General features: G+C 33.8%; 2 protein-coding genes across 2 annotated transcripts; both read right to left on the bottom strand.

Moving 5' to 3' along the window:
- Positions 1–5049: 5049 nt before the first annotated feature.
- LOC107846478 (NDR1/HIN1-like protein 3) lies at positions 5050–6030 on the bottom strand. Its single transcript, XM_016690864.2, has one exon. The coding sequence runs from the start codon at positions 5958–5960 to the stop codon at positions 5247–5249; it is 714 nt and encodes a 237-aa protein (XP_016546350.1). The 5' UTR covers positions 5961–6030; the 3' UTR covers positions 5050–5246.
- An 8786-nt stretch (positions 6031–14816) lies between these two features.
- LOC107846472 (NDR1/HIN1-like protein 1) lies at positions 14817–15915 on the bottom strand. The gene has a single exon (XM_016690861.2). The coding sequence runs from the start codon at positions 15688–15690 to the stop codon at positions 15043–15045; it is 648 nt and encodes a 215-aa protein (XP_016546347.1). The 5' UTR covers positions 15691–15915; the 3' UTR covers positions 14817–15042.
- Positions 15916–16169: the final 254 nt, after the last annotated feature.

Genomic DNA, 16169 nt, shown 5'->3' with positions numbered 1-16169 from the left:
TTCATGGCCATTTGGGTGGAAAAACGAATAAAACGACGCAAATGGGGCATTTTTAGGACAAATCGGTGTGCTATAGCCCACTATTTTCGGGGTGGGCCCGAGGTTCAGGCGTGCTGTGGGACAAAAATCTAACGGGGCGTGCCTGGGAGGTTGGGGATCGTCCCAGTGTGGTCCGTTTAATTTTTCGTGGCCATTTGGGTGGACAAACAGGCGAAACGGTGCGAATAAGGCATTTTCGGGCCAAATCGATGAGCTATAGCCCACGGTTTCGGGGGTGAGCCCGGGGTTCGGGCTTGCTGTTGGCCAAAAATCGATCGGGCATGCCATAGAGGTTGGGGATCGTCCCAGTGTGGTTCGTTTAATTTTTCGTGGCCATTTGGGTGGACAAACGGGCGAAACGGCACTAATGGGGCTTTTTCGGGCCAAATCGGTGTGCTATAGCCCACAATTTTGGGGGTGGACCTGGGGTTCGTGCGTGCTGTGGGCCAAAAATCGATCGGGATGTGTCAGGGAGGTTGGGGATCGTCCCAGTGTGGGTGTTGGTCATTGGAGTTGGCGTGACCATTTGGGTGGTCAAACAGGCAAAACGGCGCAAACGGGGGATATTCGGGCCAAGACGATTTTCTATAGCCACAGTTTCGAGGGTGGGTTCGTGGTCCAGGTATGTTGTGAGCTAAAAATTAATTGGATCATACCAGGGAGGCAGGAGAGCGGCCTAGTGTGGGCCATCGGGGTCAGCGGGGCTATTTGGGTAGTCAAACGGGGGAAACGACGGGAACGAGAAATTTTTGGGTTAAATCGGTGTGCAATAACCCACGGTTCTGGGGCTAGGCCCAAGATCTGAGTGTGTTATGGTCAAAAATTCAATCAGGGCGAGCCACGGAGGCTGGGAGCGACCTAGCGTGGGCCGTTAGGGTCAGCGGGGCCATTTGGATAGTTAAACGGGCAAAACGATGCGAATGGGGCATCTTTTGGCCAAATCGGTGTGTTATAGTCCACTGTTCTGGGGGTGAACCTAGGGTCCGGGCATGCTGTGGGCCGAAAATCGATCGGGATATGCCAGGGAGGCTGGGAGCTGCCTATTGTGGGTCGTTGGTTCGGTAGGGCCATTTGTGTGATCGAACGGGCAAAACGACGCGAACGGGACATTTTCGTGCTAAATTGGTGTGCTATAGTCCATGGTTCCGTGGGTGGACCCGGGGTCCGGGCATGCTGTGAGCCAAAAATCAATTGGGACATACCAAGGAGGATGGGGAGTGGCCTGGAGTGGTCTGTTGGGATCGACGGGGCCATTTAGGTAGTCAAACGGGCGAAACAACGCGAACGTGGCATTTTCGACCCAAATTGATGTGCTATAGCCCTCGGTTCCGAGGGTAAACTCGGAGTCTGGGCGTAGTGTGGGCCAAAAATCAATCGGGGCGTGCCAGAGAAACTGAGGAGCGGCCTAGTGAGGGTCATTAGGGTCGGCAACGCTATTTGGGTGGTCAAACGTGCGAAACAATGCGAACAGAGATATTTTTGAGCCAAACCACTGTGTTATAGCCCACAATTTCGGGGGTGAACTCAGGGTCCAGGCGTATTGTGGATCGAAAATCGACCGTGATAGGATTGTAAACATCCGGATGCATTGGGATAAGACATTTTCTAATAAAAATGACTTCTTACTCCATGCTTATCTCAAAATTTCTTATTGAGAAGAAAGAATACTTATCGTTGTACCATAATTGGTAACGTGCTTTTTGCCACACTGAAAATAGTAATTATATGAAAGTTTTCTTTTGCTTTCCATTATCGTCTAACTTTTTATAACGTTACCTTATTATAACAACATTTTGCTATAGTAATCTGATTTTCTTCAAAATTAATAGTATGTTATAATTTATTTTTCTTGAAATTGGTAACTGTTATTGTAGTTTATTTTTTCTTTAACAACGTTCTATCTATAACAGTAATGATATTTAATATAGTGGTACACTCTTTGTAAAATCACCTCTTTATAATATCATACTCAAGTATTATGTTAATAATATTTTGTAAGAAAAATATTACGTACAAAATATCAAAATATTTATAGTAATCATCATTTCAAATACGAATATTTTTAAAGGAGAAAAATGCAGTTAAATGATACAATGCACATCAATTCTTTCATAACTTTACAAAAATAAAGACTAGTAATTTATTTTTTTTTAATTTTCATACTCTTTCAAATTTAACATACTTTTGTTTATAACATTTAAATAAGATTTGAACGCTAACTATCGATATACATATATAACAGATTCTCTCTATAACATGAAATTTCCGAATAAACTCTATCACTATTCTGAGATTTGACTGTATTTGCAATTTAAAAGGCAAGACAATAATAATATTTAAGAAAACGAAGTAACTGCGCAAGTGGAAAGCCATAACAACTTTACTAACTATTGTTTTTAATAAATAGAATGGAAAAGACTTAAAAATACCCCTGAACTATCTGAAATAACTCAAAAATGTTCCTCGTTAGATTTTTTACTCAAAAATACCCCTCCGTTAAATATTTGACTCAAAAATACCCCTCCCTCTAACGGAATTCGGAAAAGGATCAAAAATACCTCTGAACTATCTGAAATGGATCAAAAATACCCCTCTTCTTAACGAAATTAAATTATTTCGATTGAATTAAACCCAAACTTTAACTTTTTAACCCTAATACTTTAATTTTTTAACATAAAAGTATTTTTTTAATTTTAAAAATAAGATAATGAAAAAAAGTATTTAAATTATAATATCAATTGGTTGAATTTGATTTGAAAAATAAACATACATTTATTCTAAAAAAGTATTTTCACTTTACGTCTTTTTAATCTTTAAAGAAATTAACGAAATTAATAAACTATAAATTTTTACTTAAAGAAATTAACGAAATAAAAATTAAATGATGAACTTGATATAAATTAACGAAATAATTTAATTTCATTAAATACCCCTCTATTAAATATTTGGTGCAAATATACCTCTCCCTTTAACAAAATTAAATTATTTCGATTTAATTAAACCCTAACTTTAACTTTTTAATCCTAATACTTTAATTTTTCTTTACATAAAAGTATTTTTTTAATTTTAAAATAAGATAATGAAAAAAAGTATTTGAATTATAATATAAATTGGTTGAATTTGATTTGAAAAATAAACATACATTTATTCTAAAAAGTTTTTCACTTTACATCTTTTTAATCTTTAAAGAAATTAACGAAATATAAAATTTCACTCAAAGAAATTACCGAAATATAAATTAAATGATTAACTTTATATAAATTACCGAAACAACCGAAATAATTTAATTTCATTAAATACCTCTCTGTTAAATATTTGGCTCAAAAATACTCCTCCCCTTGACGAAATTAAATTATTTCGATTGAATTAAACCCTAACTTTAACTTTTTAACCCTAATACTTTAATTTTTTCACATAAAAGTAATTTTTTTATTTTAAAAATAAGATAATGAAAAAAAGTATTTGAATTATAATATAAATTGGTTGAATTTGATCTGAAAAATAAACATACATTTATTCTAAAAAGGTATTTTCACTTTACATCTTTTTAATCTTTAAAGAAATTAGCGAAATATAAATTTTCACTTAAAAAAATTAACGAAATATAAATTAAATGATGAACTTTATATAAATTAACGAAATAATCAAAATAATTTAATTTTGTTAAAGGAGAGGTATTTTTTAGCCAAATATTTAATAGAGGGGTATTTTTGACCCATTTCAGATAGTTCATGGGTATTTTTGATCCTTTTTCGAATTCCGTTAGAGAGAGAAATATTTTTAAACCAAATATTTAACGGAGGGGTATTTTTGAGCCAAAATTCAAATTCAAAAATTTAAACACTCGGAGAATTGTCAGTTTCAAGGGATCCACTTTCAAATTTTTACGTAACGACAGTTACACATTTATGTGCAACTTGGTCATTAAAAAAGTATTTAATAATAGTCAAATGAATTAAAAAAAATGTGAAGACGTTACATGAAAGGAACATGTCAAGTTTTAATTTGTACGAAAACATATTTTTTCTTTTATAAAGATAAATAATTAGTTTTAGATATATTTTTTTCAATTTTAAATATGCCAAAATATATAATGAGCTCCCCAATACATAGCAAGATACATAATTAGTTTAAATTTTTATAATTATTTTGTAAGGATGAAAATTTGTGTAAATATGATAAGTTAAGGTATATATTTATGTTATTTTAATATAATACTATCCTATAACAACAACATAGGCAACCTAATTTCATGAGTTTGGGGTGAGAAGAGTGATGTGTTCACAACTTTATTCTTACCTTATAAGGATAAAGAAACCGTTTTAGATGAAACCGTAAAATACACGAATCGATATACCTATGTGGAGAGGTTATTTTTTATTGATCCTCAATTACTTCTCTTTGGGACCAACAATATGAACGAGCTTACACGCGAAAAGCAAGCAAAAAGTATACAAAAAGCAATATTTGTATTAAAGCGTATGGAATCAATACCCCTATCTAAATAGAATAGAGAGGTTATCTTCGATTGATCTTCCTCGAAATCCCTCCTCCTTAAAGAAGAGGTTTTCTCCTAATATCAAGAATTAGCCGTATGATATCGGACATCGAATAAAAAATCACCAATATCCAAAAAGAAACAAGATATGATACCACATTATCCATGAATGAATAATATCTCAATAATCCAACAAAAATACCACCAAAAACATAGAATATATCCCAATATCAAGAATTATCACCGCGGATACCAAACATCGAACGAAAAATCACAAAGTCGGAGCAAAATAGAGAAATTACCATTGTAAATATCGAAAACTGGACGAAAAACCTCAAAATCTATGAATGAATAATATTACATTGTCTATGAATGAATAATATCTCAATATCCCAACAAAAATACAACTAAAAACATTAAAAATAAAAAACGAATAGCCCAATATCAAGAATTACCTCCAAATATCCACATAAAATAGAAAAACTACCATGGCAAATATCGAACACCGGATGAAAAAAACTCAAAATCTATGAATGAATAATACCACATTGTCTATGAATTAATAATATCTCAATATTCCAACAAAAATACAACTAAAAACATCAAAAATTAGAAAAAAGAAAAAATAGCCCAATATCAAGAATTATCTCCAAATATCCACATAAAATGGAGAAATTACCAGTACAGATATCGAACACCGAATGAAAAATCACCAATCAAGATGGCATTGGGTTCTCTCAAAAGTCCCATTAGTCTTAAATGGCACATTCAAATCACACTTAATCATAGGCTTAATCTTCTTACTCTTAATCCACCAAAATTTAAGCCTAATCCTCATATACATCCTTAATCCAATTTCATAAACTCCATTCCCTTTTTCCTCATTGTATTTGGATCCTAATTCGGATCCTAATTGACCTGAATTAATAAAGCCCTTAAACACCAGATCCAAATCAGTAGTGTTTTTATGACCCTGATAAAACGGGTCAATATTCGTCAAATTCCCGAAATTCAACCCGTGATAATATGCCCTAGCTTCAATCGAATCGTAGTAAATACCGATTCGTTTGTTAGGGTTACGTATGGATACGTTGAGATGAAGATTGTAACTGAGTGTGTTGTTGTTGTTGTAATCGAATTGGGTTAATGACGCGTTAGATATGTGGAAATTTACCTTGTTAGGACGGAGAATGAACCAGAGGATGAAGCCGATGACGGCGAGGATGATGAGGAGAGTGCAGAGGATTTGGAAGATGCAAGTGCAAATGCAGTTGAAGATACATTTACAGCAACAAGTGAATGGGTTGCAGCAGCAGGAGGAGCCGGAGGAGCTGCGATGGCTAGGGCGGTGGTAGGTTTTTGACGACGGCGGTGGAGGGATTGATGGGCCGTAATAAGCTCCGTTTAAGTAGGGCTCCGGCATTGTGGCTTTGCTGTTTGAATTTTGTGTAGTAGTAGTAGTGGAGAATGTGTGTGTGGAGTGGATGGGTTGGGTGGGTAGGTATATATAGGCCCAATTGGGGTTGGGGTTGGGGTTGGGGTGGGGGTTAATTGTGTTTTGAGTACAATTGGGTTTTGTTAGCTTTTTTTGTTAAAAAAATAAAATAATAATAATAATAATAACAACAACATAAACTTACGTATATTTATACAATTTCTCATACTTATAAAGTAATTCCAGCTTATTACAAAATTTTAATTGATTATATATATTGATTGGATGTATCAGGAGTTAATTATGTATTTTGACAAATTCAAAATCAAAAAAATATGTCGGAAGTTAATTATATATCTTTATAAAGAAAAAGTTGTATTTTTATTATATCGAAAGTTAATTATGTATATTGATAGATCCAAATTTAAGAATTCAAGAATTATGCAAATATCCAAATTAAAGTTTAGATTTATGTTAGTTTGCTTTTTTTCTTTTCTTTCATCAAAGTAGTTAAGTCAATTTCTTTATTATTTTTTGTCTTGACTTCATTTTTTTTAGTTTTTTAAGAGTAAAGTGTGAAAATATCTTCTAGTATTTCATTGTTTGAATTTCTTATTTGAATTATTAAATGTGTGAGTTTTTTTTTTAATTATTGCTAACTACTGTTTTTATTTACTTTTACTAGTCATTTCTCTGTATAATAAATTTTTATATTTACATGTCACTTTTAACGTATCAAGAAAAGATAAAAATAAATAAATTGTATTTCATTCTTAGCATTAATTGCTTATTGATTAAATTGTTTTCAAGATATAATATTAAACACCAATTAATTAGAGTAGTATGACAAAATAGTCAACAACAACAACAACAACAATAAACCCAGTGTATTCCCACTTAGTGGGGTCTGGGGGGGTAAGATGTACGCAGTCCATACCTCTACCTCTGATGAAGTAGAAAGGCTGTTTCCGAAAGACCCCCGGCTCAAGTCACGAGATATCACACAAACACATAGTACAGCACAGAAGCAGATGACATAACATAGATACGGCACCCATAAGGAATATAAAACAGAGTAAAGCAGGAATGCAGGAATATAAAGCAGAGGAAAGCACACAGATTCGTAATAAACATGGAACACGGAACACGATACACTGAATACGGAATCATAACAGGAATACACCCCCACCAATTAATTCCCTACACTAGCGACCCGAACTGGCCCTAATCCTCTGCCGTAATTCGCATCTTCCAGACCTTCCTATCTAGGGTCATGTCCTCGGTGAGCTGTAACTGTTCCATGTCCCGCCTAATCACCTCACCCCAGTACTTCTTCGGTCTACCCCTTCCCCGTCTAAAACCATCCAACGCTAGCCTCTCACACCTACGGACCGGGGCATCCATGCCCCTCCTCTTCACGTGTCCGAACCATCTCAATCGTGCTTCCCGCATCTTACACTCCACTGAAGTCACACCAACCTTCTCCCGGATAGTCTCATTCCGAACTCTATCCCCTCGGGTCAGTCCACACATCCAGCGCAACATCCGCATTTCTGCCACCTTCATTTTTTGAATGTGGGAGTTCTTAACTGGCCAACACTCCGCTCCATACAGCAAGGCCGGATGGACTACCACCCTATAGAATTTGCCTTTAAGCTTGGGCGGCACCTTCTTATCACACAGCACCCCCGATGCGAGTTTCCACTTCATCCATCCCGCCCCAATACGGTGCGAGACATCCTCGTCAATCTCACCGTTACTCTGGATCACGGACCCGAGATACTTGAACTTATCCCTCCTCCCTACCTCCTGTGCTTCTAGCGTCACTCCTACCTCATTCTCCCGCCTCACGTCATTAAACTTACATTCCATATACTCTGTCTTGGTTCTGCTCACCCTGAACCCTTTAGACTCCAGAGTTTGCCTCCACAACTCTAATTTGTCATTCACACCCCCTCGAGTCTCATCTATCAGGACTACATCGTCTGCAAAAAGCATACACCACGGCACCTCCCCTTGGATACGCCGCGTCAACACATCCATTACTAACGCAAACAAAAAGGGACTAAGAGTAGATCCCTGATGCAATCCTGTCAGGACAGTGAAATGCTCTGAGTCTCCTCCCGCCGTCCTCACCTGGGTTTTCGCTCCCTCATACATATCCTTAATTACTCTGATATATGCCTGCGGTACTCCACTCACCTCCAAGCATCTCCAAAGCACTTCCCTGGGGACTTTGTCGTACGCCTTTTCCAGGTCGATGAACACCATGTGCAGATCCTTCTTCCTCTCCCTATACTGCTCCACCAACCTCCGTACCAGGTGGATTGCCTCCGTCGTCGAGCGGCCGGGCATAAATTCGAACTGGTTTGCCGAAATAGACACCATCAGTATTACTAGTGGTAAATTTTTCAGGTTAAAAAAAGACTATAGGCTTACTTTTTTTCTTTTCGTTTTTTTATAATAAAAATTTATATTGTAAAGTTATATGTGCTCGAAGGAAGATGTTTGAGAACAGGACAGTGATTAACTAGATGCAACAAGTTCAGCTTGGGAAGAGTGTGATAAAGACAATTGTCAATGTACCCGCGGATTCAGAATTTTTATTAAGGCGGTTCAAATATTTTAGTGCTTGAAATTTGAACTAGGAGCACCCAGATAAATTTTCAACCGCATAAATCAGTAAGTCAATCTTTAGTCTTGGATTGAGGGAATTCAAAGTCTCTCTATATATATGTTAAAAATTAAAAAAAAATACTTATATACGTAAGAGCAACCCCCCCCCCCTTCCCCACCCCCCAAGATACGAAATGATGTCTACCAATATCAATTTTAGGACTGGATGTTGAGAGTAGACTGAGTTTACTTCATTCACCTTATTCCGTGTACAAAGCGATTTTTATTGATAAATATCGACATGACTAATGTATTTAGATTTTGAGAAGAAACATAATCAAAGCTACTAGATTCTGCCGAACTTATAACTTTAAAGGAGACATTACCCTTAGAGACTTGATAGTGATACCAAGTTGAGGGTTGAGAGTAGTTATTACAAAATTAACTTCTAACAACAAGTGAGAAAATTTATTTCTCCCTTTTAGTGAATAGTAATTTTTTCAAAAGAAATACTTGGGACAACTAAACATCAAATAGTGATAGAAAAATGGAGAAATCATACTATAATAAATAAAACTAAAAATTACACAAATACACAACTTATGTTTTCAATATTACAAAATATCCCAACTTTCTAAACATATTACAAAAATCTCAACATATACACAGAATGATGTGTATATGACGGTTATATTATGTATATTAATAGGGAAAGAGAGTAAAATAATTAAAAAAGTGAGAGAGGGTGTAATTACTTTAAAAAAGGTTGGTATTTATGCTATTTATACATAATAAAATGAGCCCAAGCCCAAGAAGTAGTTATTGGGCTCAATATCCTTCAGTAATAAGCTGATATATAAGCCCTGAATTATTTAGCCTTTTCAGTTGGTGTTAACAATTTTGGCCGATTTACGCAAATGTTCCTCTTAGATTTTGTCCCTATTTTTAAATATGTTCTTATAAGTTTGCTCGAAAAGGATCTTTTGATTGTGGTCTAAAAGGTCCATAAGTTTTTTTCTTTCAAAAAGGGCCATTTTGTAACCACAACTGGTGAAAAATTCTCGAGATTTATCTTTATCTGGATTAATATCATAATAGATTTAATAATGATTGTTATAGATCAAATGGGATAGCCTTTTTTAAAAGACTCGTTTAATAAATAGCAGAACCTGTTTAACTTATAAATTCATTAACATTTTTTTATTTATTCAATATGGGATAATTGACTCATAACAATCGCTTTCACTTGAGAACCACCGACCTCGTTGGTCACGGATGGCATTCCTCTTGGGTTCAGGCCGCCACTCTTGACACACAAACCATTATTTCGAGTCGCGGCCCCACGCATGGAATCAATGGCCTTGTTGTTCACGATAATGACTCTGTTATAGACCAAACGGGAGATCCCATCCCAAAAAACTAGTTTAATAGGCGAGAGAACACATTTAGCCTATAATTCATTAATGTTTTCTCTGTTTATCCAGTATAGGACAATTGACTCATAACAATCGCCTACGCTTGAGAACCAACAACCTCATTGGTTATGACTGACACCCTTTCTAGATCCAGGTCAGCACTCCGAGTTGCGACCCCACACGTGGAATCAATGACCTCATTGGTCACGGCTGACCCCACTCTTAGATCCAAGCCATCATTCCTTGCATACATGCCACCACTTTGAGTCGTGGCTCCACGCATGAATCCTCAATGAAAGCACCAATGTTGTAGATCAAACGGGAAAGTCCATCCCAAAAACTTTTCAATGTTTGATTGGTTCAATTTCTTATTAAATATTTAAGCTCCATAATTCTATATAATGAAACTTAACATAAAACTTTGAATATTCGGTTTTAATTTTTCAATGTGTGGTTGGTTCAATTTCTTATAAAATATTTTCTCTGAGAAAATAAAATTCTTAAAAATAAGAAAATGACTCTCTTAATGAAAAATAAGTTTCTCAAAATTTATCGAAAACGCCGCTCTTAATACTCAATCATACAATATATAAATTCAAATTTAGCGATACCTGGCCTCAATGTAAATATCTAACATAAAATAATGGCTCCAATGTCATAAAATATAATTAAATGAATATTTCAAATAAGGACTTCAATTATGTCATAAAATATAATTAAATGGCTATTTGTGAGATTATCCACTAAGGATGTGTACAACACATAGAGCCAACTTCCTTAACCAGAGGTCTCAGGTTCGAGTCCTGGATATGAAAAAATTATTGATAAGAAACGCTATCTCTTAAATGAGGCCCTACCACATGGGAATTTAAATTAATCAGACTTCAATATGAGTACTGAACACCGAATGAAAAAAAAAAAAAAAAAACACATAGAGCCAATTTGACTCAAGACAGAAGAATATTGGTGTCATGCTAAATATATAAAAATATAAAGAGTGTGTGTGAGAAAGAAAGCTCATATTATTAGGTCATCCGTTCACCTATTTCTAAGTTTAGATAATATCTTCTTACACGTAAAATCAAATTTCTGTCTTTATGTTGGCACTAATCTTTTTTTAATAAAAGAAAATTTCGTAGTCGAGTAACTCATAAAATTATTGCCATATGATCAGATAGTTATGAGTTTAATTCGTAAAATAATATGTTGCAGAAATATAAGTTAGGATTACGTATAATAAACTCATGTAGTTCAACTCTTTCTTGAACTCCAGACAGTTATGAGTTCAATTCGTAAAAACATCTAGCTAACACTTCTTCTGGATCCAGACCACCACTCCGAGTTGCAACCCCACGCATGGAATCAATGACCTCATTGGTCACGACTGGCCCAACTCTTAGATCCAAGCCACCATTCCTTGCATACATGCCACCACTTCGAGACGTGGCTCCACACGTGGACCCGCAATAAAAGCATCAATGTTATAGATCAAACGGGAAAGTTCATCCCAAAAAATTTTCAATGTTTGGTTGATTCAATTTCTTATAAAATATTTAAGCTCCATAATTCTATATAATGAAACATAACATAAAACTTTGAATATTCAGTTTTCATTTTTCAAAATTTGATTGGTCCAATTTTTTATAAAATATTTCTTCAAGAAAATGAAATTCTTAAAAAAAAAAGAAAAGGAAATACTCTTTTAATGAAAAATAAGTTTCTCAAAATTTATCAAAAACGCCACCCCTAATACTCGATCATACAATGCATAAATTCAAATTTAGCAAGACCTCCGATGTAAATATAAAAAAAAGACAGTCCAATGCACTAAAGCTCCCGCTATGCGCAGGATTCGGAGAAGGACCCCACCATAATAGTGTATTGAATGCAACCTTACCTTACATTTATGCCGGAGACCGTTTCCAAAGTAAAACCCATGACCTCTTGATCCTATAACAATGACTTTACCAGTTACTCCACGCTCTACTTCTAATCTCAATGTAAATATCCAACATCAAATAATGACTTCAATGTCATAAAATATAATTGAAGGACCTTCAAATAATGACTTCAATGTCATAAAATATAATTAAATGATTATTTGTGAGATTATCCATTGAGGAAATGTACAACACATAGAGCCAATCTGACTCAAGACATAGAAGAATATTGGTGTCATGCTAAATAAAAATACAAAGAGCACTATGTGTGTGTGTGAGAGAGAAAGCTCATATTATTAGGTCATCCGTTCACCTATTTCTAAGTTTAGATAATAATATCTTCTTTCTTACACGTAAAAACAAATTTCTTTGTCTTTATGTGTTATGTCGGCACTAATCTTTATTTTATTGTCATGCGATTTTACAATTATGAGTTTAATTCGTAAAATAATATATTACAAAAATATAAAGTAAGATTACATATAATAAACTCATATAGTTCAATTCTTTCTCGAATTTAAGGTAATTATGAGTTCAATTCGTAAAAATATTTATAGAAATATCAAATAGAATTACGTACAATAAACTCATGTAGTTCACCTCTTTCTCGAACTTGAGACAGTTATGAGTTCAGTTCGTATAAACAACATCTTACAAAAATATGAGGTAGGACTACGTACAATAAACTCATGTAGTTCGACTCTTTCTCGAACTCTGAACAGTTATGAGTTCAATTCGTAAAAACATCTTGTAAAAATATGAGGTAGGATTACGTACAATAAACTCATGTAGTTCGACTTTTTCTCAAACTCTATGCATATCGAGAGCTTTAGTATATCATATTATCCTTTATTTTTCGAATTTATACTGGATAGATTTCTCCAATGTAGTAGTACAAATCATATAAGAAAGATAACTTCATTAGATACGTATTGTGTGATAAGCTCGATCAAAAAACCATGCACGAAATTTCGGATATAATATCTTCTGCTCAACCAACTCGAACACGCCTTACTAGTACTATCTTATGCACCGATGACCATAAATAAATAAAGGTATCGCTAGCAAAGAAAATATATATTATAATCAGTTAATTATTCCACTATTTTAAAAATATATATTTTTTAAAAAAATTAAAGAGAAAGTTAATTATTCCATTCTTTTATTGGAGGGTTGTTGTCTTCATGAGCTGTTAGCCATTTCATATGATTCGCTTATATATGCTTAAATTAATTTTCCCCCAATTTATTATCTATTTATCTCTACCATTAGTTTTTTTTTTTTTTTTGTTATTTCTTCTCTTTGTGAAATACTTGGCACTAATTAATTATAATATCACATGGGATAAGTACATAATTAAGTAGAGAAAAATTGTGAAAAGACTTTTGTTGTCTACAAGAAGTTTTGAACAAATGATTTTATTTTTGGTTGTTCGATATTTGTATTGAAATCTTATTAATATGTTATCGCACGATAAAAATTATTGAAATAATAAATTGGAAACACTCTTTAATTACTACATAATATTTTTTTTTCATTCTTAAACGTTGAATTTAAGGCTTCAAATTAAATTATAAAGGAATACTATCAATCTGAAAAACCTATTCTCAAGATTCAAATCCGAGAAACACCTATTTTTATCGTACAATAATCATAGTAGTATTTTAATTATTAAGAATACTATAATAACTTCTTTATCAGAATGAAAAGGTATGTTCCCACAACTTTCTTATAGAAAAAAGAAAGAGACAAACTTTATTATTTCACAAAGAAAAAAAAGTAGAAACACACTAATTTTAGAAATGATAATTATTTTAAAGTATATGCAAATCTTATCTCTTTGTTAGTATTAAATTATTAAATTGCAAATTTGGCCACTTCTTTTGTTTGTTTTAGCCCTATATGGATGATAGTTTCCCACTAGAACACTCTAACCTAACAAACACTCTTGAATAATAATTATGCACTTAAAAAAAATCTAAAAATCTCGGAAAAATAAATAAAAATTCCTTTTTTCTAATTAAAAGAATATCAAGTTCGAGCTCTGTCAACAGAAAATATATTACAAATATTGAATTTGAGCTTTATGAGTGAAGAATTCTTGAGATTAATCAAAATCGTAATCTCAATATCAAACAACAAATAAACAATATAAAAATCAACCCCCCACCCCCCAAACCCCTAAAAATGCTATTTTCATTGATTTTTTTTTTTTTTTAAATAATAGGTCAATATTGTTTGGCACAAAGTATCATAATTCACATGGCCATACCTTTTTTCTTCTATATTCCTTAATAGACTTAACGAATATACAGCTCATATGTTCCCATGGACCAAACCCTTAAACTTTGCCAATTTTAATGCCATTTATTATGCTCTAAAATAGTATTATTTTTAACTCAATTTATGTTGCATTATTTAACTCGATATGAAATTTAAAAAATTATTAAATATAAAATAAAGTTATTATAGTTAATGCATTAAGTACTTTTTTTTTTCGAAAACATACTAAAATTGAAATGTATGGCATAAATTTGAACGTAGAATATTATTCAACATACAATTAGCATTAAATAATTTTAAAAAGTAGAGAAAGAGTAAACATCAAGATACTGACAACTTATATGAACTGCACAACAATAATTGTAACATTATTTTTTTTCTAATGATATAAAAGATATATAATAATATAGTAGTCAACATATTACGTCCAACACTTTAATTTTAAGCAAAAAAAAAAAAAAATATCAAAAATTATCTTTCTATCCCACATATACCGAAGAATGTAGTATATTTCTATACCACATACCGCATTCTTTTAATATCCGATTTATATTATAAGATTACACTGAATATAATATAAATGTGTTGTAGTAAAAATAACAATAATATGATAATTAATATTGTAGTAAATTACAACTTGTAACCAATTTTCCCCTTCCTTCCCAAAATTTTATTTTTTAGAATAAAATGTACAAATTTCATCAGACTATATAGGAAACAAAACATCAATTAAAATTAAAAATAATAAAAATAGTTATTTTTTAAAAAAAAAATAAAGAAGAGAAGAGAATTCAAAACAAACTTGAGATGGTTACTTCAAACGCTAACGTCGCAGTCCTTAGCCAGCTGATACTTAACGGCGTTATTCCCCACCATGATCCCTCCGTAAGCGGGCTGGTCACCGGGCCGATCACCAAATGGCACATATGCAGAGCACGTGACATGTAAATGATAATGGCCCGTTGTAATTGTGCCCACTTTCCACTTTACACGTCCATCAATTTTAAAATCCAACCAAACGCCACCGTTTTGTTGGTCTTCGGATAGGCCCGGCCCGTTATACGGAGCTATAGGGACGTTATTTCCGTAGACAAATGGGGACCATATGTTAACGTCCTTACGGCCTTGATACACCGAGGGTATTTGAGTATAATACGTAATTTGTTGATTATGATACGTTGTGTATATACGCATGTTATCGTAATATATACCGATTCTTTTATTAGGGTTACGTGCATATATCGTTGTCTGAATGGATGTGGAAAAGATATTGGGAGCAGATACGTTGAAAGTAAAGATAGTGGTGTCTTGGAGGATAAAACGAGGTTTTTTGGGCTGCAAGACGGCCCATACTATAAGGATGGCGAGAAGAGCTAAGAAGAGGAAGATCAAAAGTCCGGCACAACAGCGTCGGACGATCTTCTTCTTCTTGCTCTTATGATGACTACATTTTTTATCCGACATGTCGATGCTGGTGGTGGTGATAGTTGTGATGACAGAGAGAAGGGAGGAGGGAGGAGAAGAGATTGTTGTGTAGGAGAAATGAAAAGGTGTAGAAATGGGAATATTGATTGAATATATAGAGGGAGAGGAGGTGAGTAAAGTGGTAGCTTTATGCAACTTGAGTACTAGAAAGTGTGTTGTAGTAGCATTTGCCAAAGGCTACTAATATGTCAAATTCCCATCACTTTCTTACCAAAGCATGGAACCCACATATACGTATAACACACACACTATATATATATATATCAAGTTACGCAAGATATATTTACGAGTAATTTTTGTAACGTCATAATTTAATTTTGAAAAAAATTATATTTAAAGAACAACTGGTTTGACTCTCAAAATTTAAAGACGCGCGCCAGGAACTAGGAACCACTTTAGTTGAAGACTTAAAAGGGGTGATTCTGTGTACATTCTTTGAAAAATTATGTGGCGAGAAG

The sequence above is a fragment of the Capsicum annuum genome, chromosome 8 (assembly GCF_002878395.1).
Source record: "Capsicum annuum cultivar UCD-10X-F1 chromosome 8, UCD10Xv1.1, whole genome shotgun sequence".
Lineage (NCBI taxonomy): Eukaryota > Viridiplantae > Streptophyta > Magnoliopsida > Solanales > Solanaceae > Capsicum > Capsicum annuum.
This window is presented reverse-complemented; position numbering and strand designations above follow the sequence as displayed.